Raw genomic sequence first — 27,444 nt, 5'->3', positions numbered from 1 at the left:
CCTTACATCCTTCTGCCTAGGTCAGTCCCTTTGGGGAGCTGGCCTGTCTTATTAGTTTCAGGACCTAACTCCCAAGGCTCCTCTCCTTGTCTTTTACTGTCCTTGTCCCATCTTTCTATTTTGGGTTTAGAGGTGTATACGTCGGTAGTTTCTAACTTAGCCAGGGCTAGGCCCAGCTTACCCACAGAGGCTACCCACAGCTTGAGCAACCCCACCATGACCAATAAGGTCAGGGGGCCTGACTTGCTATTTGGCAGGGGGTTAGGCCACCATGCCAAGGATAGGGCTGCCATGAAGGCTAACACCCAGCAGAGGCTGCTGACAGCTGTCAGTGCCCAGAACCACACCTTTAGCTCCTGACTGGCAAGTGAGGGAGCTATTTTATAGTTCTCTTTGGGTCCTGGCTGTTGGTCTGTTTGAGGATAGGGGGTCCCTACTCTGGGTAGGGAACACCCCTTCTCCACCCTTTGTTCTGCCACCTGAGGAGCCACTAATTCAGGCTGGACAGTTGCCGGACTAGTCAGGTCTTGTTGTTGGCTAGGGGGGGCTTTACCAGTGCCATTGTGGGAGTTTTCCCTTACTGGGATAGAATCTCCCTGGCTCTCTGGAACTGTGGCTAACGGTTGCCCACCTTTCCTACCCTGTTTCTTCTCACTCTTTTGGGACTTATCTGCACTGACTGCAGGTTGAGCCCCCACAGGTTCTTTGGGCGAGGCCTGGCATTGGGCCAGCACCTCTCTTTGGCTCAGTTCCACATCTAAGAGATCATTCCCCAAGAGACAATCAAGGGGGAGGTTTTTACTGACTATCACTTTTCTCCATTTAAGGGACCCAGCTGTGGCTAGGGGCACTATAGCCACAGGCCTAACAGTGACTCCCCCTGGGACAGTTCTTACCCTTCTTGTTTCCCCTGGGACATATTGGTGTGGGAATACCAACCTGTCATGTACCACAGTGTGACTGGCACAGGTATCTCTCAGGGCAGTGGCTGGGATTCCATTCACCAGTACGTGGTGGAAGTGTCTACTTCCTTCTGGGATCTCCAGCTTGCTTCTTGGGCCCATTCCCCAGTTGAAAGCTAGGAGGACTTCCTCATCTGAGGACCCTCCCTCCCAAGCTACACTGGCAACCCCTGGGGCTACACTAGTCACCCCTGGAGCTGTACTAGGAACCTTATTTTTAGGACAGCTAGAGTCCTGGGTGTGGTGTCCAGCCTTTTGACAGTTGAAACACCATATTCTGTTGGGATCCCAATTCTTACCTTGGTACCCTGGCTTAGTTTGTGAGGTGTCTTTGAGCCCACCCTCCTGGTCAGGTTTTTGGGGGGCTAACTGGGACTCCTTTCTTTTATCCACAAGGGGTTCACTCTCTTTCTTCTGGGGAGGCTTTGGGACCCCTTGGTTCTGGTCCCTCCCAGTGGACGTCCTAGTCACCCTAGTCTTGACCCAGTGGTCTGCCTTTTTTCCCAATTCTTGGGGGGATTTTAGACCTAGGTCTACCAAATGCTGATGCAACTTTTCATTTGTGCAGTTACTCAAAATATGTTCCTTCATGAATAAATTGTACAATCCAGTAAAATCCTGCACACCATGTCCAGCTAACCAACCATCCAGTGTCTTCACTGAGAAATCTACAAAATCAATCCAGGACTGGGTCTGGGTTTTGTGAGCCCCCCTGAATCTAATTCTATACTCCTCAGTGGTGAATCCAAATCCCTCAATCAGAGCGTTCTTCATGAGGTCATAGGATCCTGCTTCTGGCCCAGAGAGAGTCAGAAGCCTGTCCCTGCAGTTACCAGAGAACAGTTCCCACAGGAGTGCCCCCCAGAGAGGTTTCTTTACTTTCCTGATATCACAAGCCCTCTCAAAGGCTGTGAACCATTTGGTGATATCATCACCTTCCTCAAATTTAGGGACAATCCCTTTGGGGATTTTAGGGTCAGAAGTTTCCTCCCTATCCTTGTTTTTATTATTGCTGCCACCATTGATGGGTGCTAAACCCATCTCTCTCCTTTCCTTTTCTAGAGCCAGGAGCCTGGACTCTAGATCTAATCTTTTGGCCAGCCTCACAAGGCTGTCCTCTTCACTGGGGAGTCCCCCAGTGTTGTCTCTGGGCCAGAGCCACCTGTGTGGTCTCTAGGTGCCCAGATGCTAATTCTTGAGTTGGAGGGTATGGGTGCCATCTCCTCCCTAGGAAATAGTATGCGGAGGTTGTTGTCCACCTCCCCTGTTTCCCTTTCCTCATCTGACTGGCCATCACCATGTTCAGATGGGTGGTCTTTAGCATACTCAGCCAGGAGCTCCTGGAGCCCTTGTTTGGTTGGATGCAGACCCATTTGTAAATTTTTGAGTTTACATAAGGACCTCAATTCCTTGAAAGACAAGTGTAAGTAAGGTGTGAGGTCGAGCTCCTCCACCAGGTCCATGTTATTATTATCACTAATAGCTGGGTTTGTTTGAGACATTCTAACCTGACAGTTCTAACCCTCTACCCTGACTATAGTGACTTTTATTTTTCTAAAATTCTAATGGGACTTAAGCAAGGCCCTAGCAAGACTTTTAGTAATTTTGGAAAAACCAATCAGAATTCTAAAAGCAATTTTTAAGAGTTCTGTCGTGTGATCAGATGGTAACCAAGTAGTCCAACAAATGCAAGTTTGTATCCCACCGCTGATCCACCAATGTGAGAAAGTGGCTCTGTATATACTGTTCCCTAATAGGTACAGGGTGTACAGAGTCCCCAGTCCCCCAGAGGCTGATAGAGGTCAAAGTTAGGTATGACCTTACTCTCAAAAGTGGTAGCTTGGTCGAGCAGTAAGGCAGTACCAGAGGACAGTGTAAAGCATTTATTGTACACACTCAGTCAGCAAATGTTTTAACACACTCAATAACTGAACTCTAGGCCAATGATTTATATATATAAAATATATGCTTGTTTTATTTTTAGAACCACAAAGGGGATAAAAATATACTCTCAGAATGAGAGGTTGCATATAAATACTTTTTGTCTTAAGCAATGAATTTTTGTAAACAGTCACAGTTGGTTGCAATAAACAATCCTATTTCCTAAACATCACAATGCATTGAGCTCAATGGTACATTCAGGTTATTTGTAATAAATTACTTTTCAGATTACTTTTGGAATTCCAGGTCTGGCTCCTAGAACCAGCCTTGGGTCAGTATTCAGAATCAAGTGATGAAAGTCGACTTAGTAACTGTAATGATTTTTAAATAATATTTAGCTATTTCAAAAGTTAGCACTTAGAAAATATCTCAAAGAAAACATTCAATGGATCTCTATGGCAAGAAATTCACATTGCAGGTAGAGTACTTTATCGTTACTTTAGTAATCCAGGACTGGGTGCCTAGACCCAGGACTGGGGTCCTTATCAAAAACAGGTAAGTAATTTCGTTTGCAGAAATGGTACGATTTTAAAAGAATATTTCAAATTTGTAAAAATAGACACTTAGAAGAAATTTCACAGAAAAGCAGACAATGGTTTCCTATGGGAGAAAAATGAGTTAGAGGTAAGTATAGTTGTGAGTACTTTTCAGGGTCAGGGCTGGGCACCAAGATCCAGCACTGGGAGCTCACCCAGGAACAGGTGAGTAAATTCGTTTTTGTCACTTGGCTGATTTTTGGTGAATTTTTACAGTTTTGAAAAGTTCACACTTAGAAGATTTTTGAAGAAAAAGCCAGTCAATGTTACCCTATGAGGAAAATGAAGTTAGCGGTTTAAGGGTAAGTACTCGACTGGCAGAGTTGAAATTCCGGGCATAGACTCAGGGGTCCCCCACAGTGTCAGGTAGGTACAGTTGGTTCACCCTCAGCGGTTTCAGGACGGCCGGGTGCAGAGTGAGTTAGGCCCAATGTTATCCTATGAGGGATAGGGGGGCCTTGGTTGGTGGCTGCTGTCTGGCAAGCCACGCGTCTGTGGGAGCTGGGCTCCTGGTCACTTACTCAGGGCAAGTGGGGAAGTAAGTTAGTGTAGAGAGTGCACTGCCAGGGCCACTCGGGCGGCTGGGTGCTTTTGAGCCTTCGGGCGCTCAATGGAAATCAATGGGAATGTTCCGGTTTGGAAAAAGGCTGCAGGCTCGGGGACGAGGATGTTTCCGGTGCCACCACCACTTCGAGGGGTAAGTTGGGTAGTTGTAGGTTAGGTGGGTACCCCGGGATTGGGCACAGGGGGCCGCAGGGCGCCGGGTGCAGGGGTGCCTTTTGACGTCGGGAATCTTACCCTCTGGTTGATCGCGGCTGGGGTGGCACTCGGTTCTGGGGCTGCAGGCTTCGTCCAGGATGTCGAGGGGGGTCCTTGGGTGCCGGACTTGGGGTCACAGTCGCCGTGGGGTCGTCCTCAGGGTCTTTGTCCACTCCGGCACTGGCCAGGCTTGGCTGGTGCAGAGTGTGTTGGGTCCGCGGTTCCGGGCTGCTGCCAGGAGTTAGGAATAGGTTTCTCGAGTAGAGCCTCTACTCATGGGAGTCCCAGGGAATCAGAGTTCAAAGGTAGCCAGGTCCTCCGGGGTTTTTGAGGTTGCTGGCCACAAGAGATGCCGCGCTGGAGCAGGAGCAGGTTCGAGGGTCGACAGGCCGGTAGGGCTGGGGCCAAAGCAGTTGGTGTCTTCCTCTTTTTAGCAGCTGCAGGGCAGGTCTTTTTTTCTTCTTGCTCTTCTTGTAGGTTTCTATCTGGAATCTGGGGAAGGACGGTTCAGGGGGCCCCTAAATACTAGATTTAGGGGCGTTACAGGTAGGTGAAGGCCAGGGACCAATGGGTCCTTGTCCTGGGGTGGGTACACCCCCTATCCTGCCTCTCTCCTGTGGGAGGGGGCAGTAGCCTAATCCTGATAGGGTAGTGCCTCCCATCTTCAAGATGGCGAGAGCCCGGAGATGTGCTTCACCTCGCCTCCCCCACCTGAGGGGTGGGGTGGGCAGGCTGGCACATCCCCTGTCCTTGTATGGGGTTTCCGGCCAAGCTTCCCGCCAGAGTGGGGGGTTGCAGTGGCCTGGGGAAACTCCAACTGGCGGCATGCCTTTGAAGCTTCCCTTTGCTCATCCTGGGGGAGGAGATTTCTCACCTCACCCAGGATGTGCATTGTTGCAGGCCCGGGAGAGCAGGGGCTCTCCCACCCAGGGGTCCAGCAACGTGTCTGCTGTGTGGCAGCCTGGGCAGCCTCAGAGCAGACGTGGATTGTAGGTTAGCTGTAAGGGGGCATCTCTAAGATGCCCTCTGGGGTGCTTAGTACATTAAATCCCACAATGGCATCAGTGTGGGTTTAATGTGCTGAGAAGTTTGATACCAAACTTCCCAGTCTTCAGTGTTGCCATTATGGTGCTGTGGAGCTCGTGTTTGACGAGCTCTCAGCACCATGTACTTGTAAATGACAGCACTGTACTTACAGTGCCCATGAATGGACCTGGGTACTGTAGGGGCACAGGGCTCCTGCTCCTGTGCCCACACCATAGGCATAAGGCACCCAGCCAGAGGGGTGGCTGACATATGCCTTGGCAGTGTAGGAGATGGGCATGGCACACAGAGATGTGTGCCATGTCGACTCTTTGTTTTGTCCTGCACCCAGACACTCAGCCTGCAAAGGCAGTGTGTGTGTGTAAAGGTACAGGGCCTCTAAGGGTGGCACAATGAGTGCTGCAGCCCTTAGACGCCTTCCCTGGTCACAAGGCCCTGGGTACCTAGGGTACCATTTACTAGGGGCTGACATGTGGCCAGGGTTTGCCAATTGGGAGTTTGTATTTTAGGGAAGGAACACAGGTCCTGGGCACCTGATTGGCAGGAGCCCAGGGCACAACAAGGAAAAGTGCATCAGCTATTAGGCAAAAAAGGGGGGGGTTACTGCAACAGAAACCCACTTTCTCACAACCTGCATTCGCTGGGGATCTCCATCAATTTGCCAAAGTCAAACCTGATTCCTTCTCAGAAGCTCCTTTTCATCGGAGCGGTTCTGGACACAACGCGGCTTCGGGTCAATCCTCCCGAACAGCAAGTCCGGGATATTCAGGCTACGATTCTGATCTTTCAGCGTCTATCCCTGGTTTCAGTCAGAATGACTTGAGGCTGCTGTGCCTCATGGCCTCCTGCATCTTGCTGGTCGATCATGCCAGGTGGCATATGCGGGCTCTGCAGTGGGACCTGAAGTTCCAGTGGGTGCAGCATATGGGGAATCTGTCCGATTGCGTCCAGATCTCAGAGGGCACTGCACGACAATTGCAGTGGTGGCTCACGAACTAGGACTGGGTCAACAGCAGATAATTATCCCTTCCCCAACCAGCACACAGTGGTGACAGAAGCGTCCCTTCTGGGATGGGGTGGCCACATGGGAGAGGTGGAGATCAGAGGCATTTGGTCTCCAGCGGAGTCCAGGCTCCACATCAACCTTCTGGAGCTTCGGATGATTTGTCTTGCACTAAAAGCATCCCTTCCCTCTGTCCGGTGACTAGTAGAGCAGGTGTTCATGGACAACACCACCGCCATGTGGTACTGCAACAAACAGGGCGGGGTGGGGTCTTGGACCATATGTAAGGAGGCTCTCAGCGTCTGGACATGGTCATATCCCTGGTGGTTCAACACCTGGCAGGTTCCCTGAACGCCAGGGCAGACGAACTTAGCCGCAGGTGCATGATGGATCACGAATGGCGTCTTCACTCTGTGGTGGTGCAAGGTCTCTTTCGGCAGTGGGGAGAGCCTTGGTTAGATCTATTCACCACCAAAAAGAGAACGCGCAATGACAGCAATTCTGCGTGTTGGAATTTCCAAGGCGGCACTCGCTAGGCGATGCTTTTTGTCGCGAGTGGAGTTGCGGTCTGTTGTACGCCTTTCCGCCTATACCACTTCTGCCCAGAGTGCTGAAGGAGATCAGGTGCGACCAGGCCAAAGTCATTCTTGTGGCTCCGGATTGGGCACGAAGAGTCTGGTATCCCGAGCTGCTCAACATGGCTATCGATCCTCCGATCGAACTGCCTCTTCGGGAGGATCTTCTGTCGCAGCAGCAGGGGACGGTCCTCCAAGCGAACCTGTCCAGCCTCCACCTCCTTGCGTGGGGATTGAGCGGCGGCAGTTGACATCGTTCGACCTGCCTCCCGAAGTCTGCGATGTCATCTTGGCAGCCCTACTTCCCTCCACTAAGACGGTATACACCCGTTTGTGGAACAAATTTATGGCATGGTGCACAGTAAAGGCTGTGGATCCCCTCTCTGCCCCTCTTTCTGAAGTGCTCTTGTTCCTCCTTTCTTTGGCCCAGCAGGGCTTTGCTCTGGGCACTATCAAGGGCTATCTCTCGGCCATCTTTGCCTTCCTTCGGCTTCCAGATCAGCCTTCTCTTTTCAAGTCCCCGGTTGTAAATCGGTTTCTAAAAAGGCATAGCACACCTCTTTCCTCCTATTCCTTTCGTTATGCCTCAGTGGGACTTGAATCTAGTTTTAACCTATTTAATGTGCGCTCCCTTTGAGCCGCTTCACAACTGTCCTTTAAGGCTTCTCACGCTTAAGACTGCTTTCCTGGATACCATCAACTCTGCCAGGAGGGTGAGTGAGCTCCAAGCTCTGTCATCTAAGCCTCCTTTCTTGTCCGTCAATCCGGACAAAGTGGTCCTCAGGACTCGTCCATCCTTCTTGCCCAAGGCGGTCCTGCTTTTCACATCGTGCAGACCATCACTTTGCCCACCTTCTTTCCACCTCCGCATCCTTCGAAAGAGGAGGAGAGGCTCCACCGTCTGGACCCAAAATGTGTGCTTTCCTTTTATCTGGATCGCACCAAACCGTTCCGGGTGAATGACCAGCTCTTTGTTGGGTACATGGGTGCAAAGAAAGGTTGGGCCGTACACAAAATCTCCAGATGGGTCGTTTTGTGTATCAAGGCCTGCTATTCTCTGGTGAAGGAGATTCCAGTGGGGATAAGTGCCCATTCTACCAGGGCGACAGCAGCAACTACTGCTCTGGGATGTGGCGTTCCTCTCAATGACATCTGTCAGGCAGATACGTGGGCCTCGCTGCACACGTTTACAAAACACTACTGTCTTGACAGTCCTGTCCGGAGAGACGACATCTTTGGCCATTCTGTTCTCCAGGACTTTCTGGTGTGAGATTGGTTCGCTGACCCACCACCAGTTTTGGTATTGCTGGGGTATCTATTCTAAGGTAAGGTATCTATAACTAACGTGTTTCTTTCAGATGAACAAGTTACTTACCTTCGGTAACAATATAACTGTAAGAAACATTGATTAGTTATGGATTCCTTACCGCCCCACCCATCCTCCATGTTCTGCGAACTGATTTCTAGGGTTAAGGATATCCTTTGGGGCCCTAGTTTTGTGCACCAGTGGTCAATGTATTGCAGGGCTCTGCGTCTCTGGCACGTAAAATCGTGTACAGTACTGACGTCAGCACGCGAAGGTGGCGTCTAAGTAGCTGCCGCAACGTTATCCCGGCAACACAATGCCAATGATGGACGCAGAGCCGACCAACGCCACCTTCCGAAACACAGAGGTACTGCTGACTAAAAAGCTTTCTGGATCTAGTCTGACGCCTGGGGGTAATTGTAAGGTAAGGAATCTATAACTAATGTTTCTTACAGATGTATCGTTACCGAAGTTAAGTAACTTGTTCGTTTAGTATAGAGTGTGACACTCTCATACAGCATGTGTATTTGTGAGATGAGAATGCCAATATTACTTTCAGCTTACACCTGGCACAAAATATAGATTTCTCATTTCCTGGATCTCATCTGTCTCCGTAGAAGCAGACTTGAAAAATTACATATAGTTTTGGATTAAAAGGGGTTGGGGGTCGAGCAGGTATAATCTAAAGCAGTGCTACTCAAAGTACAGGCTGCTGCGGCCCTGCAGACCTTTCCTTGCAGCACGAAGAGCTTCCTCTGGGACTCTTGGTTGCAGCAGAGAAAGCTGCTCGAGGTCCGTTTTTAGGTTAATTCTGCTATGCAAGCAGCATAATTTTGTGTTTCTGGACTTTGTTTCTAAAGTTAGTTCACCTTGTTTAACAAGCAAGACTGCCCTGCTCATAGAACAAGCTGAAATGACAAGAAACAGAGCACAGAATCGGAAATGGTATAAAAATGATGTTGCAAAAGCATGCTGTTCATGCTTTTCTGGTTTTGGGCTTTGTTTCAGCTGCAAGTTCAGCGTGCACTATCAGCAAGGCATCCCTGCTCATAGGCATCCTCGGCTTAGCTGAAAGGACAGCGGAGGTGCATAAAAAAAAAAAAAAGAGAAGGAAACTGATCAGGAGTCAGTGAGTGTGGGTGGGGGGCAGGCAGTTAAAATGAATATAATATTCTGTATCTATTTTTGATTTTCTAACCTACAGGCAAAATAATGTAAAATGTACAATAAAGATTTGAAAGAAATCTTTTTCTAGAAATCTTTGGAAAGGTGAGTTTTTTCCCCCCTTCTCATAATCCTCCACTCTACTCTGTCACCTTGGGAATGCAACGGTTTCAATGAGGCCCTATGGCACATATCAGACTGTACGTGTGGCCCGAGTAAATGTCTGCGAGTACCCAGAATCTAAAGTCACGGTGCATGAGGAGGATATTTTGCTTTAACATTTCCCTTCCAGGTAGGCAGAGCCACAGTGGAGATTATAGAGTTACACATGTGTGCTTTAGGATAAAAAGTAAAAAAATCAGCAAATCTGAGTTTAACCCTTATCCAATGTGGTAAATAAACGTTTATTATTATCAGCTGGATTGAAGTGTGAAGCCTCAAATTTAAAGTATTCAGCAATTAGATGTGCTGCACCTTGCCGTGAAAAGTTAACACTCAATAGGGAAAGTGCAATAAACACATGCTCTACCATTTTGATCTTTTGAGGTTATCTTGAAACTATAAAAGTCAAGGTGACTCCTACTGGGTTGTGTTAACTTATATGGCAAAGGAAAAAAAATGTATGACTGTTAAATTTTCAATGGTGGTTAAATATCAAAAAGGTTTTGTTTTAAGAATAGAAAAATATGTTTGCTGTGGATGATAACAAAAAAGCTAAGAATGCTTTGAGCTCAAAGAAAGGAACATATTGAGGAACATTTGTAAAACAAAAGCTAAAATATGGCTCAGTTTGGCGAGGTGCACATAGAAAGAAAAACAAGCATTTACAATGCAATGGTCTCGGCATTGGTAAAGTTAGAGTTATTGGCATTGCTCATGACATTATTTTTGTTTATGTTTTTGTTTTTAAAACATTGAAAGAAACGGCATTGTTATTTACAATGTCAATAGCTTAATCACTCTCAAATGCGAGACCTATTGCATTTGCATCCACACACAGATTAAGCTATTGACATTGTAAATAACAATGCCGTTTCTTTCAATGTTTTAAAAACATAAACAAAAATAATGTCATGAGCAATGCCAATAGCTCTAACTTTAACCCCTTCAGTGCTCGCCCCTTTCCCCCATCTGTGCCGGCCGTTGCATTAGCGGGCGGGGTTTATGACGAGCTGGACTCGTCAAGGGCACAGCGCAACCGCGGCCCATGACGAGTCCAGCTCGTCATGGGCACTGAAGAGGTTAACAATGCCGAGACCATTGCATTGTAAATGCTTTTTTTTGTTTATGTTTTTGTTTTTAAAACCTTGCCTGGGATTCTGTGTTATGGAGTGGAATTATGTGGAATGGTATTTTGTGTTGTGTAGTGGTATGGTGGAGTTTAACTACGTGGTGTGTTGTTGAATTTGATAGGATTATGTGGTATTCTGTGGCGGGGATTGGATGCATGTGGTGTGTTGTGTATATGTGTTGTTGAGTTGAATTATGAGGTGTGTTGTCGAATTGTGTAGTGTAGAATGGTAGTGTGCGGGATGGAATGGTGTTGCGTGGAACTGTGGCGCTGAATGAAATCATGCTGATAGGAGTTATGTGGCATGATGGCTCGGTTGGAAGGAATGCAAGAGAGAGGCGACAGAGAGACGGAAAAGCTGGTAAGGATGAGAGTGCATAACATGGGAAAAAGACAGAATGAAGGGGAGAGAAGAAAAAGGAAGCAGGAAAAGTGGATAGAGCGGCAAGTGAGAGAAAGGCTAGAGGATGGAAGAACGAGGAGGGCAGAAAAGGGAATGAAAGGAGGAAAAGGGACAGCAAGAGGAGTGCGAGAAAAGAGAAGGAAGAGAAAGAAAGGAGAAGAGTGGTAAGAGTAGAGGAGGAGGGAGGCAGACTCAGAACGGGGAGAGCTGAACCGGCTGCAGTCAGTGCAGTTGATGCTGGTCCGCACATGAGCCTCACTGAACTCCTGATGTAATCCCTACATGTTCATGTTAAGCTAGAGCTTTTGAACTGTGGTGTTCAATCCGGGGCTTTCGGATTTTCTTCCACCGGGTGGTATGCACTTTCCGTGATAAAACAATGCTAGGAAAATTATTGGTATAAGGGGCACGGTCACTTTTTGGAATGTTATAGCGTGCACAGATATGGAAATGGCACATGGTTGTGAATTGACGTATATAAACTCCTAGTGTCACAAGATTGTGTTTGCTGAAGGTAATGCCCACACTAGTCTTTTCAGGCGTGTGCTGTCCAAACCACACTATCACCGGCTTGTGAACGATCAGAAATCAAAGCTCAGTTTCCACTGTGCACAGCAGAGTCTAATAACACTGTGGTGCTTGCCATTTTAAACATGGCATGAGCAACAGAGGACGCGGCCAGTATGCAGACAATATTAAGGAAACTCGTCTTTCTCAATGAGGATTTCCCAAAAAACGATACTCAGTCTAAATGAACATCGAAATCAGCTAGCCGGAGTTTGCTTCAGTTGCGGAAAGGAGAGCGTAGTAGATCTATAAGCATAGAGTGATGTTGTGATGTAGTGAGATAGAGAGAGGTAGTGAAAGAGAGAGTGAGAGTGAGTTAGAAAGAGTGAGGTAGTGAGATAGTGATTGAGGTAGTGAGTGAGAGAGAGTGAAGTTGTGAGGTTGTGAGCTAGAGAGTGAGGTAGTGATGTTTTGAGAGAGAAAAGTTGTGAGATAGTGAGATACAGTGGAGTAGTGAGGTAGAGAGAGTTATGTAGTGAGAGAGAGTGAGGTAGTGAAACAGTGATGTAGTGAGGGAGAGGGATGTTGTGAGGTAGAGCTCTGCCTACAATAGTAGTAATTACAGACCCTTACACCGTCTCCGGAGTTAGACATTTTAAACAATTAGTGGATTAAGCGCCAAAACTCTGATAGAAACATCTGCGCTCTGTAACCCACCGCTTGTGCACACACTTTTATGCAGTTAGCGCTTTAACCCACAGAGCTGTCCAACAGGCCATCCCTGGGTTAAGACCCAAAGCTCCGATTGTAACACCATTCAATGAGCACCGTTAGAGGGGGGGCACCGAGACCCATAGGGGGCGCGATCGTTGCCACAGGCCTTCCATCCCTTCAAACCTTTAGATTAGGAAATTGAATAAAAAATGCCATCCTTCTGATGCTTCCAGAGGCGTCAAGACCGGTTACCATGGTAACAGGTCTTTTCAGGAAGGTCTGACCTCTGTGCATTGTCCCCGGACACGCCCCCTGGGTTTATACTGTACCTCATTAAAATAATGACCCGACCTCTGCTTTCACTTCCAGTTCACAGTTAGCCTGGTGCCGGGAGGGTCACCTTGTGCGTTCTGCGCTGCACGACTTCACGTAGCCGCGGTCTGCAGACGTCAGTGCAGCAGGTACAGCGGCACCGGAGCTAAGGGGTATCAGGGTCTCATTGCACCCAAATGATGGCCGATATATAAATATCCCACGAAGACCCATCCTTTCAAAAAGCAGAATGCCTAAAAATCCAACAGCGAACAATAAAAAATAAAATACAGGTCGCAAGTCCAGGTACAAATAATAAATACTATTGAAATAATGCCAAAAATAAACTAGACCCCTGTGGAAGAAAATATAGAATACCACAATATTTTGCCAGTAAATTAAAAAAAAAAACAGCTTCCCCTCTCGAGTCTAAATGTCAACTGAGCATCCTCGCGGTGCAGGCAGTGAGTGTCGCCGAGTTAAGCGCAGGGACCCCCCCCCCCCCCCCTCCCCGTCGGCAGTGTTGGAAAGACGACGCCAGGGGCCCGAGTCTATCACCCCTCCCCCAGTTCCTCTGTAGCACAGGAGGTCAGGCGGGCTCTGGACTGCAGTCATAATAATTTTGCGCCCTTACAGACCGAAATGAAAACGAACGAAACAGGCTATTTTTCACCGCGAAGAGTGAGAATGATTCTTTCACTCCAGCATGTCGGATTCAGGACGGGTTATTTGAAATAAGCGAGCATGTGCGGTGTGTCGATGGGAAGGTGGCACCCGCCAGAGAAGAAGGACCCGGATACAAGCTCAGGCCGGAGGGGAGATAGCCGTTATCAAGCTGCGGCACCAAGTCCGGGCCCCGTGATTTGGAAGGGAGCATGGATAAAAGAGTGAGATGTTGATGGTATAGAAGGCTCGAGACAGCAGGGTGAGTGACTAACGGGATGGAAAACCCACGAGAAGAGTGAGGCATCGAGGGAATGAAAAGGGCAAGAAAAAAGGGTTGGAGACCCGACAGCAGGGGGAAGAGGACGCCAGGAACACCGCCGCCTTTCTCCGAGGCACAGCAAAAATGCCTCGGAGAAACGCAGGGTCCTTTTCGGATTCGGGGGCGTGTTTTGCTGTGGTCTCCTCCCTGAGACTTTTCGCAAAAAACACGCCCCCCGATCCGAAAAGGACGGGGCATGATTGGAGTGACGGGACCTCTTCTCCAATGGCTGGCCAGCATTTACGAAGCCAGCCAATGGAGAACAGGGCAGAAGAGGGGCGGGTTCAAGCCCCTCTTCTCCCAAGTCATTAAATCTCCGGACTTCCGGTCTGCCGACCGGATGGTCCCGAGACCTAAAAATGTGACAACCAGAAATGAGCATGAAACAAAAGGAGTGTCAACTGACCAAATTATCACAGACAAGGCTCCTAAACTCTTTTACAAGTTTAGGTTTTGGAATGAATAAAGCTGGAATTATAAAATAAGCTACATTACTAAGGAATTTAGGAAAGAATGTTTTGTTGCAGAGGATATGCTTGGAGAAAGGGTCATTAAGAGCAGACAGAGCCGGTCAATTAAAAATTGTTAAAACGTCATAAGTAGCTGTGAGCTTCAATGGGCAGAGAAAGTTGGATCCATGCAAGTCATACATATGTAGAAAACTGTGGACCAGATGTTTCAAGCACTCTATTTCTGCTCAAACATCATCTTGTTAATTAATATACCCACCTATACTGCAGCATGAGCAACGTGATTTTCTGAGATTAAGGGCCCGATTTAGATCTGGGCAGATGAGTTACTCCGTCACAACAGTGACGATATCCCGCCCCCCAAAATATAAATCCCATTATATCCTATGGGATTTATATTCCGGCAGACAGGATGCCCATCACCGTTGTGACGGAGTCACCTGAACGCCAAGATCTAAATCATGCCCTAAATTTGGCTGCAAACAGTCTCCGTTTTTCTACATTATATGATGTTCTGCTGAAAGATGAGATGGCACCCAATGATTGTATTGAATTGTATTCGGACTTTATAAAGCGCACTGCAACCCTACGGGCATCCTGGCGCTGCGGTATATATGCACTGTCACTACAGTTCCGAAATCAGCAGGTTACTGAGCTAAGCCTGTACTTTAGGGAATAGCCAGGTTTTAACCTTCCCCCTGAACTTCAGCAGATCCTGTAACTGTCTCAGGTCAGCTGGGAGACTGTCCCAAAGGCGTGCTGCCGCATAGCTGAAATCTCTTCCGTCAGATTTAACTCTTAATCTTGGGTATATTCACCAGATTGGCCGACGAGAAACGGAGGCTGCGGGTGGGAGTATACCAGCTGAACTTAGACTGCAGCGTTATGGGCCCCAACCCGTGCAATGCCTTAAAGACAATGCAGAGTGCTTTAAACTGTATCCTCTGGAATACAGGGAGTCAATGTAGCTCCGCCAGTATCGGAGATGTAGATGACCGTCGTGGTCTTGATAAGGCCAGCTTAGCCGCCACCGTCTGGATTCTCTGGAGTCTCCCGATCAAGTACCTTGGGGACTCAAGCAGTAGCGCAGTGCCATAGTCAAGTCGACTCAAAACGACGCTCCTTACTACTTGTGCTCGTACCGGATTTGGGACTAACGGGAGAATCTTCCGGAAAGCCCTGAAAAGCTGCTTCCCACAATTTTATTAACTTGAGTTTCTAGGTTCAGCTTGTCATTGATGCTCACTCCAAGATTACGTACCGTCATAACGGGTAACAGGGGTGTCTACGTGGGAGAGGGCCAGAAGCCCAGAGGGAGAGTGAAAGGGACTTTACCTGCTGCACAGCAGAGCATCTCCGTCTTTGCGCCATTAAATTGCAAGGAATGGTTTTTCAGCCAGTGCACCATTTCTTGCATACAGGCATGAAAATTATCCAGCGAGACCGCATGGTCTCCCTCCACTGACAGAATGAGCTGTGTATTGTCAGCATAGTTTACCAAGCTGACCCCATATGACTTAATAATCGCAATCAGGGGACTCTTATAGGCATTAAACAGTATTGGGCTGTTTGCCGAGCCCTGGGGGACCCCATGCCTAATTTCGGCACAATCCAAACGATAAGGGGGGGGGGGGAGGCACCACCTGACATCTATTTGTCAGGTAAGATCAGAACCATTCCAGGGCTACTCCCACCACCCCTACTGTTTGCAATCTTGTGTGGTTGACCATGTCGAATGCAGCAGACAGGTCCAGTAAAATCAGTATAGCCGATTGTCCCCTGTCTGCTTGCATTCGAAGATCGTCCAAGACGGTCACCAGAGCGGTCTCCGTCCCATGACCTGGGCGGAACCCAAATGATACAGTGTTGATGAACAAGAAATAAACTTAAGAACGGAAAATAATTTAATATACTGATCATAAAGACTGTCATGATTACCACAAGAGTCTAGTTTTTTGACATGTATCCACCATCAACATTTCAAATTAACTGGCATTTTAATTTTAATGCCTGTAACATCTATTGTAATGTTGATTTTACAATGGACTACATTCATGTTTAAATCCTATATGATACACTCATGAATAAGAATTGTCTACACCATCTGAGATCAATTATGTACCAGTATGCTTTTTCTAATATTATGTGAAGGATTTATTGTGGGTAGTTTCAACATTGAACTATTTTTTTAGGAAGTTGATCTATGATTACCATGGTAGGAAAGAGGTAATGTGGGGACTAGCGCTCTTTTTAAAAAAAAAAAAGTCCGTCGTCTAATGTCGTTTCTCAGGAGGATACGTTGCCGTTTAGCACCTGAGGGGTAGGAGGAGGAGTAACTATAAATTGAGCAAGCCTGTAATAAGCACAAAGGGCGTGCAGAGGCGCCCATAGAATTTTATCGCAATGAATGCACCTTGGTCCTCATTCATAAGTGGGATACCGTGTGAGGTCGGGTCCTTTATAATAGAAACAACTTCGCATATGCCACGATAAGTTTGTGGTTGATACAGATGCGGATGGGGATGTAGTGGTAGTAGTTTGAGCACGTGGGAGGTGGGTGTTATTGAGGTACGGGAGGTTTTTACTATTAACAAGCATTGGTTCGTTATGGTTCGGGTGGGATTCAAAAGTGCAAGCTTTTTGAGTGTCAAACTGAGAGAAGCACAGTGGGTTATTACCAAATGTGGGTTGGCGGGTATCGTTTACAGGCTTAAATAAGCAACATAATCCTTGTCTAAATATTATTTGCATATAATAGTGAGATATACGTTATTTTTGTTGATGGTGGTGTTTATTTCTGTTTTCTTAGAGACCCCTGTCGAAGGGAAGTTTCCCGAAATGCATTGGGACATTGTTAATACAATCGTGACATGTGGATTGATTTTACATCTCCTGCGTTTTGATTACATCCATTTATGGCATCTGGATGAATAAAATTAATTGAAAAATATTTTTGAGCAAGATAACTAAACGTTTGAGGCATCGAAGAGGAAAATAATAAGTATTATGTAGCTTTGATTGATTAGATTCATTCTACAATGGTCGTGGCTGTGCAGTTTGACTTGGTACCTCACTCAGATCCCTTCGTTGTTCAGTTTGATTGCAGAGCATTTCAGCGCGAAGCAAACTTGCACGCATTCAGCATGTTAATGAAGTTCCAAATGATTAATATTGAGTACACCGGAGTTCATCTCTTCCCCCATTTTTAGGTCTCTCCTGACCCAGCGCATGCACTGGTCTGGCGAGACTTTTTGAGAGGGCTTCAAAAAGTGCTACCAGGCCAGCCTAGAGCTACAGTGCATGTGCACGGGCGCGCGCTTGACCGCGATTACTTTTACTTTCACTGCCGCTTTGATGTTTGATCGCGATCACTTTCGCGGCCGCACGGCCGCTTGGCATAGCCAATAGGTCTAACTTTTGAGACCTTATAAGTATTTAGTTATGCAACTGTTGCATGGCTAAACACTTATAACGTCCCAAAGGCGAGACCTATTGACTATGCCAATGCTTGTTCTACATGCAAACAGACTCCCACCATAGTTAATTAGTTCATAGGATGTCTAAGTGCCCCAGTTTGATAAAGGTTTGACTTAGAATCTGGGCAAGGGAAGAAAAAAAAAGAAAATAAATAAATCACAACTACGATAGGACATATAAGATTTTGTTTTACCAAATAGATTCCAATATTCGTAATCCACAAACAATCTGCTCCTTCCACTCCAATATACTTTTATACATACCTCCATGCTGTGCACTTCAACCAAAGCTGGTTGTCCTTCAGAAGGCAGGTTCGGCAGAACTTTAAGGAAATGTCCTCCTGGACCAAACCTCGCACATACGTGTGGTATTGAAAACTTCTCTGGGGTTAAAGGTCTTGCTGGAACTACATTTAAAATAAATAACAATCTATGAGCAATAGGATATTCTTCTAATCTAACATTAGTCGTTTGATGTGTTATTCTGGGTTTCTTGACAAAGTCAGTCTATTAGCAGAAATAGGACAGGAAACTCACACTAACAAAATTAGGAGAATGGATTTTAGAGCACTTTGATGCTGGCATGCAAAAATCGAGCATTAAAAATCCAAAGGTCACCTTATTATGCTGCTGCTTAAAACTTTAACATGATCATTTAAAAAAAATTCTATAGTGGTTACGCCAAAACACTATGTAGTAACAAAAGTATAGTGCACAGCAACTGCAGTCTTAAACCTTCAGCCAAGCATTAGGAGAAAGGAATATTCAAGGGGCAAATTACAGATGTTAGCTTTAACAAACTGAAAGAGGTCACGAAGCATAGGCACCAGCATACAAGGCCATGGAAGTCCAAAGTTTAGGTGCACTAGATTAGGATAATCGGAGAAGACCAGTAGGAAAGACCAAGGCCAAAACACACAAATACAAGTTGTAGCCCAGAGTGCAAAGGAAGTCGATACTGTGCAACAGAACGAGTGGAGCATGTAGCAAATGAAATTGAAACAGAAGGCGAATTAAAGAGTCAAAAGATGGAGAGGAGTACAAATGCAGACAGCAAAAATAAGTGCTCAATGGAAATGATCAACTTAATCTAAAACACAACTACTCTGAGTGTTCTGTAGCATTATAAACTGGGATCAAAAATAAAATGGTTTAATTTTCATGAACATAAAAAGGAAGGGCAAATCGCTAAATCAGTGCCCTTACCCTGCACTCTTACCCTGCCTGCAAAGAAGGAAGGGGAAATACAATTGCTTTGGGATGTTCACAATATAAATACATTACATGTAACATGTATCCAAGATTCAGGAAGAGAAAAGAACACCACCCAAGCGAAAGTTTCAATCAATATTTTAAGAAGTAACAAATAAATTGGGCTACAATGGTACAATTGAAAGAATTGTGAAAGAGGGGTGACATGTAGAAGTAAATACAGACAATACACTTAGTACACTTAGTATAACAAATAAAGGAATAGTTGGGAAAGTGCGATTTTTGGTAAAGTCCATATGATTGATCACATACGCTTCCTGTTCATATGTGAATAGGCTTTTGAACTGAGACGTTGCGTAGACTTAGTATGCGTCGACGTTTCGACCCTATGTAAGGCGCAAAAAATTTTAATAAGCGTCACGGCGGGTCTTCTTCGGGATGGAGGAGTGTATGTAGCCCTGCGCAAGAGTCATTAATCACTGCGCGTGTATTATGCTTCTATTTCCAAAAAACGGGGTCGATTTATATTTGACCTCACAAGAAACACGAATCAAAGAGGTTTGGCATAAAATATTGATTGAAACTTTCGCTTGGGTGTTGTTCTTTCCTCTTCCTGAATCTTGGATACATGTTACATGTAATGTATTTATATAGTGAACATCCCAAAGCAATTGTATTTCCCCGACAGAACCATTGTAGCCATATAATACAAATACCCAGGTTCTGAGGGACACAGGGTCACCCAATTATTTTTCATAACTGCAAAGAAGGAAGAGCAGGGGTATCACATACTGATGGTACCATAAACAACGTAGGATTGGACTGGATGTCTGCTGCCCAAGATGCAGAGGTGATGATGATGATGATCAGCAGATGAATGACGCAATTACATGGAATGCTTGAAGACGAAGTGTGTTAGCATAAGCTAACCAATCTGAGGGGAAAGGCCCTATATATGGAAACTGTAGTGCAAAAAGACTTGTCACAATGTGAAACACAAAGACATCCTTGTATAGCCTACAGGACCATGCGAATAAAAGGCTACTTTAGTCAATTATTTTGCTATAACACCTGCATGGCTGTAACCAGAAGTGACTTAACTGAGCTGTGGACTCAACTGCACTTGGTGTGTACTATTTAGGGAGGAGGATGCCCACATTCTTTAGAAAGAAGAGTGTGGATGGCCTTCAATAATCTGTATCAGTAGAGAGTAACTATCAACCCCTGGTTTACGTTTTCTACAGAGAACCCGTCATTGTATCGCTGCCCCACAGTTTGGATAGATAAAACATACACCTTGTAAATAGAGCTTTAGGTCTCTGAAATTTGCGGTGAAAGCATATCAGTTCAAGCTTATTTGTATATTCACTAATAGTCTAAACTGAAATATGTACTATTTGCAAATCTGATTCTGGAGTCCATGGAAATAGAAGCACACTAATCTTGTGAGCAAAACAGATTTAAGGGCAAGGCAAAGCAGAGATGTTCTTGCAATCTCACTCAACTGCAAGCGAGCACTTGCAGAAACTAAACAGGTTCTTGCTAGCAATGCCTAACACAGTCTGTAATTTGTTACAAAACTAAAGATGAGAAATTTATTCCATAGAAAGAAAAACAAATAAAGGTTAAATGAAACCTTGCAGCAGCCCAAAAGTTGAACTCAATCTTTGACTGCATTACGACCAAACCCAATTCAGGACTACGCAATGCACCAACTAGCTCTTCATCATAACTACTCCTCATCATTAGATCTGTTCATATCAATCTCTGTAAATACCTTGTTCTACAGGTTGCCAACTACTTTCCGTAGGGTAGCCATACGAGTAATCTGCAGCCGATGGTTGATTATCAAAGTTGCCAGAGTACAGCCCATAGGCATAGTCAGAGTGCAGAGATGCTGGATCTGCATTAGGATCATAGGCATTAGCCGTTAGGTCTGGCTGGCTCCTATAAACCTGGCTCTGTAAATGTCAAACAAAATTCTGTTATATTTTAACCAATGAATGCACAATCTTCTAGTAAGTAAATATGAATTACACTGGAGAGAGGTCTGGGATTAAGGGGGGGGGGGGGGAGGAGAGATGGTTTCACCTCTTATTTTCACAAGACTCACTGTCACTAGACACTGTAATCTAAATTTCTTTTACCAATTCTTGAACTACTGATTAGAAAGGATCTTTCCAAAACAAATCTATTGGAATCCTATTTGTCCGCAAATTCGCTTTACACCGAGGGTGGTTAGACTGGCCATAGTGATCTGAAGAAATTATTAGCCAAGTTATTAATTTTGAGAAATTAGCGTCAACTGTGGTTTAAGGTTTGCATTAAAAGATACTCAAACACTGTGCTGATTTATTTTAACGTCAACACTTTAGCTGAGAAAAGAAAATGTTTGAAAAAGTTCATACCCAGTCTTTGCGGGTTATTAAGTTTGGAGTACCAAACATGTCTTCTATTCTCAACTACAAATCAAGGAGGCTAGAAAAGAAAATAAGAAAAGAAAATCACCCCCCAACCCCCCCCACCCCCCATGCCCAGTCCCACCTTTTGCATTCCATACTAACTTACATGCTGTGACTGAGAGCTGAAGCTACTTCGGCGGCTGTGCACACTCCGGGAACTGTGAATGCTGTGCACCGAATGTTCACTGTGTACACTGCGCCTGTCAAAGTCATCACCATACGGGCCCCTAGTCGGCTCTGGTTCATTATCAAAGCTGCGGTCGAAGCGTGGGTCATACTGCCAGGGATCCTCAGAGCCCCCGCGCCTTTTGAAAAGAGCAAGAAACCGATTAGGGCAATGCAACACCATGTGACAGCACCACAGCAATTCAGAGCACACTGTGAAAATAAAAACCTGTATAACATTTAAATCATATCCAGAATGATGCAGAAGTGAAAAAGTGATAAAGGCATACTATTGTTTTTTCAAATGCTTGATAGTCCAATCCACCCAAAAATCATCTTTTTACTGTGGCAGTTATTTACAAACAACACTGCTTAGATTTCCGAATAGCACACATCAGGAAATTTGCTTCCAGAATGGAGAAGAGGAGATTAGATTTTTACAGGTGTCAGAGGGCTCTTCCATCAGGCACCAATCAGGGTAGCTGCTAGTCAAGAAGTGCCATTATAATTCAAAAACTGCAGATCTATTACAGTAATTGGTAAAATATAAAACAACAAGCATAGCCTGCTGCTGCAAAGATTCTGCAAACCACTCGGATGTAACTCTTATGGGTGAAAATAACAAAAAGGTATAGGAACGTTTAAGTAAACAGGACCCTCACAGAACAATACAATGGTAGTAAAATCCAGTAGAAATACAGTTTTTATGCGAGAAATCTATGTTGTCTTACAAAAAAAATTCCGAAAGGGTAACAGATGAAGCAAATCTGCTGATAAATACATATACTTGCATGAGCTTAATCAAACACCCACCTACTGGAGTATGGATATGCATCACTACGATAAGGATCTTGGTCAGAGCCATACCAGTATCGTCTGGGGTCCCTGCTTCGGGGGTCATAGGCTGGATGATACGGATCCCAATGACTAGGATCTGTGAAAAGGACATTGTTAAAGATATCCTCATTCTCACATTTGACAAATTCAGTAATCCCTTTAAGCCAACAATGTTTTCTTCAGCAGAAGGTAACTGTTGTGATTTATACATGTAATCCTTGATGGTTTGGATGTATTTAACCCACCAGATGCAGTGAACTTTTAAACAATGTAAAAGAAAAAAAACACACATGATGAAACTGAAAATTACATTTAAATGGAGCCAATCAATAACAGACTGCTGTACAGAGCACGACAGAGGTGACTAGACCATGAGAGCTTGTCATTGTCGGAATAGAGGATAGCAGTGCTATGCAGATACCCACTTTCATGCAACACAAAGCATAGACTCATATAACAAGGCACTTGCAGAATAAAAGTCCCCGTTTTTGTCTCAATTTGTTTTACGGCTATTTTTATCTTACGGTAACTAAGACAGAAATAAATTGCTTTAACCAACTGCAATTTCACGACAGCTGTACTTGCAGTGACATCTGGTACCCAACTTGAAGCCAATGCACAGGGTGCAATGGAAAGAAAAAACAAACAAGACTAGTCGTGAGACTAAATAACTCTCTACAGCAAGGGAACCTTTAAAGCAGTTCAAAGTAGATTAAGCCTCAGAAAATAATTTTAGGTTTCTTCTTTACAAAGCAATATGCTGGACATAAATCACTAAATGTACCTGGAGGGCAGGTGGTGCGGAAGGATCAATTTACAGTAATGAGTTTACATGGCAAGATCGGAATGACATAGCTGATTACAATGATAGATTTGTTTACATGTCAAGTAGAACCCCAGAGAAAACCCGCTGGCATAGTGCAAACTGATGCTTGTCTGTAAAGCCTGCCCCCTTACCTCACTTCTAATGCTCCGGAAGCACTACTTACTCTTCTCCCACTGAACTGATAACCACTTCTAGCTGGAGACCCAGATTACACTTTACACTTTCGTTATTCGTTTACAGCATGCAGGCTGCCTCCTTTACCCCCTGTAGTCCATTTCACTTCTATTCCCCAGTCATGTAGGTTTGGCAACTGGGGTTTCTTTTGTTCTGGACTCCATTTTTAGGTCTCGCCTTGCTATCGCGTAAGCGATCGCAAAGCGAGACTATTGTAAGGGGGTTTTAAAAGTGCTCCCAAAAAGCGGATTGCATGGCTAGCACGCGCACAATCACGCGCATCGTGCCGCCATGCAATCCGTTTGGCATCGCACTTCAAAGGGTCCGCTCCCCCGCCTGGAATGCGCTCCCCCGCCCTCAAGCGCGCGCGCCACGCTCCACCGGGCTTGTTTTTCTTGTTCTGCCATTGTTGCAAGGGAGAGGTCAGCCCAAAGCTGCCGGTAAGATTACATGGCGATGGGATACTTGTATGATATTCTTAGAATGCTCTACGTTCAGGGATACTCACTCATCGGATTTAGAACCCTTCACGCTCAATCTATTCAGAGCATACGGTTTACCATATTAAGAGTTTCTAATCCAGAACTCCATACTCTCATGGTCCTTCACCCCCATTTAGCAATTTACATGGTAAATCGTTAGGTGACAAAGCCTGTGTTGCACTACGACCTTATCCAAGAGGTACTTTGCCACCTATCTACCTACTTCTGTTGATGGCATTCGTCCCTTTCACTCCTCACGTGTTCTCCTTACTCTTTGCACAGCGGCCCGCTACACTACAAGTACGTCTCTGCTGTATTTCATCTCAGAACTCTGCCTTCCCTGATGCGTCTCTGCCCTTGGCTTCACCCAGCCCTGAATACTTGAAACCACCGCGAGCCAGGCGCCAGCTTCAAGCCGCTACAAGCATCTGCAAGGATGACTTGTGGACTATGCAGGCCCCCCCCCCACTAGTAGAGAAGGCCCCTGTGATGGTGCCAGCCCGCAAAGGAAAGCCCGTCTGTCATGGCGCCAGCTTGCGTAGGGTGAGCAGGTTTTCAGAAGCAATACCGGCACTGGCCAGAAATAAAAGAATAAAGCCATCAGCCTTTTGGGAGGGGCTGGGTGGGGGTTATCTCCTTGTTTTGATTTGGGAACATGCACTCCCTATCTCTTTACTATGAGACACCTTCAGTTCCTATTTACCCTCAGCCTCTCCCTTTCGTTAAAAAGAGTTTCTCTATTACGCCAGTGTCTGGTGGAACGGTGATAGGCAAATCCTAATGAAAAACAAAACATTTCTGAGAAAAAAAGAACCTTTGGGCAAAAACTTTAAAAAAAAATACATTATAACACTGATCATCCGGGATGTTTATTTTCACAAGGCTAGCACGAATATAAATTACAATGTTGTGTTCACAACTGTTTGCTGGAAGCAGACCAGCACCGCCACAGTGATAGCAGGCAGGCAGCACACCTCCCCCACTTCTCTTCCTTCGTTTGATCCTCCCCCGCCTCATTAGGTCTCGCCTTGCTATCGCGTAAGCGATCGCAGAGCGAGACTATTGTAAAAGGGCATTTCAAAGTGCTCCCAAAAAGCGGATTGCATTACTAGCACGCGCACAATCACGCGCTTGGTGCCGCCATGCACTCCGCTATTTGGGAGCACTTCAAAGGGTCCGCTCCCCCGCCTGGAATCCGCTCCCCCGCCCCCGCCAAACGTGCGCGCCAAATTTGCTTTCACTTTCGCGCCGCGAAACGCAAATCATAACTAAGCAAATCATGTAATATCACCGCGCCTCAAAATGAATGGGTCTGTAATGCAACTGGTGCCCATGTAAAGCGCTGTTATACCTTCGGGTCGCGTTTGCGCTATATTAAACTTCAACAACAAAAAAACTCGGAAAAAATGAATAAAATACTGGAAGCACTGCTTCCGATGGTTAACGATTCATTTCGAAACCACGAGGGGCTTTCGAGGCTCTTCCTCCGGAGGGGTGTAGACGAGTATGCACATAAGAAACATATTGCCAGTTAACATGTCTAAATAGGGGTGTGGGTGGGTACGAACAGTAAGGGACAGTGCAGATGACTTCGAGCCAGGCGCGCAACGCACATTGGGATCAAAGGGGGAGTGAGTGAGTGTCTGTCTGTCTGTCTGTCTGTCTGGCACGACGTGCCCATAATTGTAACAAGCATTGGCATAGCCAATAGGTCTCGCTTTTTTGGACCTTATAAGTATTTAGTTTTGCAGCACAATATCTTTTGTGCAACACCATCAGCTGTTGAATGGCTAAACCTTGGACCTTATAGGTGTTTAGCCATGCAACAGTTGATGTTGTTGCACCAACGATATTGTGCTGCAAAACTAAATACTTATAAAGTCCCAAAAGCGAGACCTATTGGCAATGCCAATGCTTGTTACAGGCAGCTCCTTTATATCTCTGAGGCCATAGATGGTAAAGATACCCCTGTCACTGAAGCAGAGCGCCCTCTTCTCCTAGAGACCAAAGAGCTCTGTAGTCCAATGTCAGACCTGCTCATTAATGGGTTACCACCAATATTCTCTGACAGTCCTTCCGACCGAATGCATGACCTTCCTCAGAGCCAACTTAGTGACAGACTTCTGCCCCCTGACCTCTCAACTTATTTACTGGTAATAATGCCTAACAAATGGCCTCCGTTTCCTCACTACTCTTCTTCCTATCTACTGCTGCATCCAGCGCAATAACCCCATTGCTTTCCACAGTCATCCCGATGCTCCGGAAGTCTTTCTACTACCCATAAACATTGCTTTTATATTATCTTTCCCTCATGACTATCGCTACATCGCTGAGCATCCGCCTTAGTTCTCCTCTCCCCTCAATTCACATGCACTGTTCTGCTTTCAGTATTCATTGGGAGCCTCCCCTCTGCTCTCTTGCCCTTTTCAGTGTGGCTACCCTTCGCCAATGCTCTGCTCCCTTCCCCAATGTGCTGCTCCCACCCCAGACACTACTCCCCTCTTCCTCTACGACTGCCCCTATTATCCCTACCGCCCAGTACTGCTGTCGCTCCAAGCACTCCTCTTTTTCGCTCTACTTCTTTGCTGCTCTCCCCCTGTAACCAACGCCTTCCTTTCTTTCTCAGCCTCTTCACTGCTCTCCTCCACAGCCTCTACACTGAACCTTCCCTCAAGTGCTCTTTACCCTCTTTGTTGCATTTCTCTACCTCCCTTTTCTGTACCCGTCCCCAGCTTCTGCTGCGTCACCACCTACATAGGTTTAATGCCAGCAACAAGCAAGCCAATGGGTAGCACTGCAGAGGTTTGAGCAGGCATTTTAAGGGCTAACCAAGAATAATCAAAATACAGGCTGCTTACAAATCACTCGTCAAAACACAGAATGTTATACTGCTGTTCACTTGCATCATAGAACTTTTTTCTGTCTGTGTGTCAAAATGCCTTGGAATGTGTCATTAAATGTTTCCTGAGGCAAGCATGTATTCCTAATATACTGCTTGACCTAGTGTGTAGCAATTGCATAGCTCTTCATTCTCTGGCGGCACAGCACCCAGGATAATGTGCTGCATGGATAAACACTTACAAGTTCCCAAAGGTGAGACCTATAGGCTATACCAACGCTTGTTCCATTATGCCCCTATCTCCCCACACATCGTAAAATGCTTTCTCTACCATCCTCCTCTCCCCTCTTCCTCTTCTCTCTCCCGTGACCCCATGTATTGCAACTTATTTCACAGTGTTTACATCTTCAGTACACAAAGCTGTTGGGCCTCAGTCACCACAAGGGCATACTGTTAACCCCTGCAGGGGACTTAAAGCCAGTGTATACCACGGCGCGCATGGGCAAATTTACATAAAACCAGAAACATTACAGTAAATCTACACTACAATAAATAAGTCGACCACTTTCCACCTAACCTCATATTTTACATCTTTTTTTTGTGTATTTGGGGTGTACTACGCAAAAATTTTGGTTATTGCTCACACCAGGGGCGTAATGTTATTGACTGCAGGGTACTTAAATTACGCTGGTGTCGGGCGGGACGGTCATCGGCAAATTCTTATCAAAACAAAAAAGATTGCAGGAAAATGAAGAACCTTTGCACACAAACTTAATAAAAATAATTTATAAGAACACAGATCATCCGGAACGTTTATTTCTACAAGGCACAAGTTTAAATCATAATTAATTACTTCGGAGATCATCTTCTCTCCCCTAAACATAGTAGGTACGTTTGTTTAGCCACATTTTTAAAAATATGTAGTCCCTGTCTTTACGATCTGAGCCACCCTCTGTTCATATTTATTCTCAACCTCTCCCTTTCTTTAACAAGCATTTG

The 27,444-nt window shown here is 45.7% G+C and overlaps 1 protein-coding gene across 8 annotated transcripts in view; it reads right to left on the bottom strand.

The window, feature by feature from the left end:
• Positions 1 to 27,444, bottom strand: part of SEC16A (SEC16 homolog A, endoplasmic reticulum export factor) — a 559,433-nt gene that overhangs the window by 464,014 nt on the left and 67,975 nt on the right. For all 8 annotated transcript variants that reach the window (XM_085612981.1, XM_085613007.1, XM_085613017.1 and 5 more), the window contains exons 5-8: positions 22,101 to 22,221; positions 21,229 to 21,427; positions 20,438 to 20,621; positions 17,713 to 17,855 (exon numbers count right to left, since the gene is read on the bottom strand). In XM_085612981.1, the coding sequence (XP_085469107.1) occupies positions 17,713 to 17,855; positions 20,438 to 20,621; positions 21,229 to 21,427; positions 22,101 to 22,221 (647 nt within the window). The remainder of the gene's footprint in view (positions 1 to 17,712; positions 17,856 to 20,437; positions 20,622 to 21,228; positions 21,428 to 22,100; positions 22,222 to 27,444) is intronic.

Source organism: Triturus cristatus, chromosome 1_2 (genome assembly GCF_964204655.1).
Source record: "Triturus cristatus chromosome 1_2, aTriCri1.1, whole genome shotgun sequence".
NCBI lineage: Eukaryota > Metazoa > Chordata > Amphibia > Caudata > Salamandridae > Triturus > Triturus cristatus.
The sequence above is the reverse complement of the archived record's forward strand: the minus strand, read 5'-3'. Positions and strand labels throughout refer to the sequence as shown.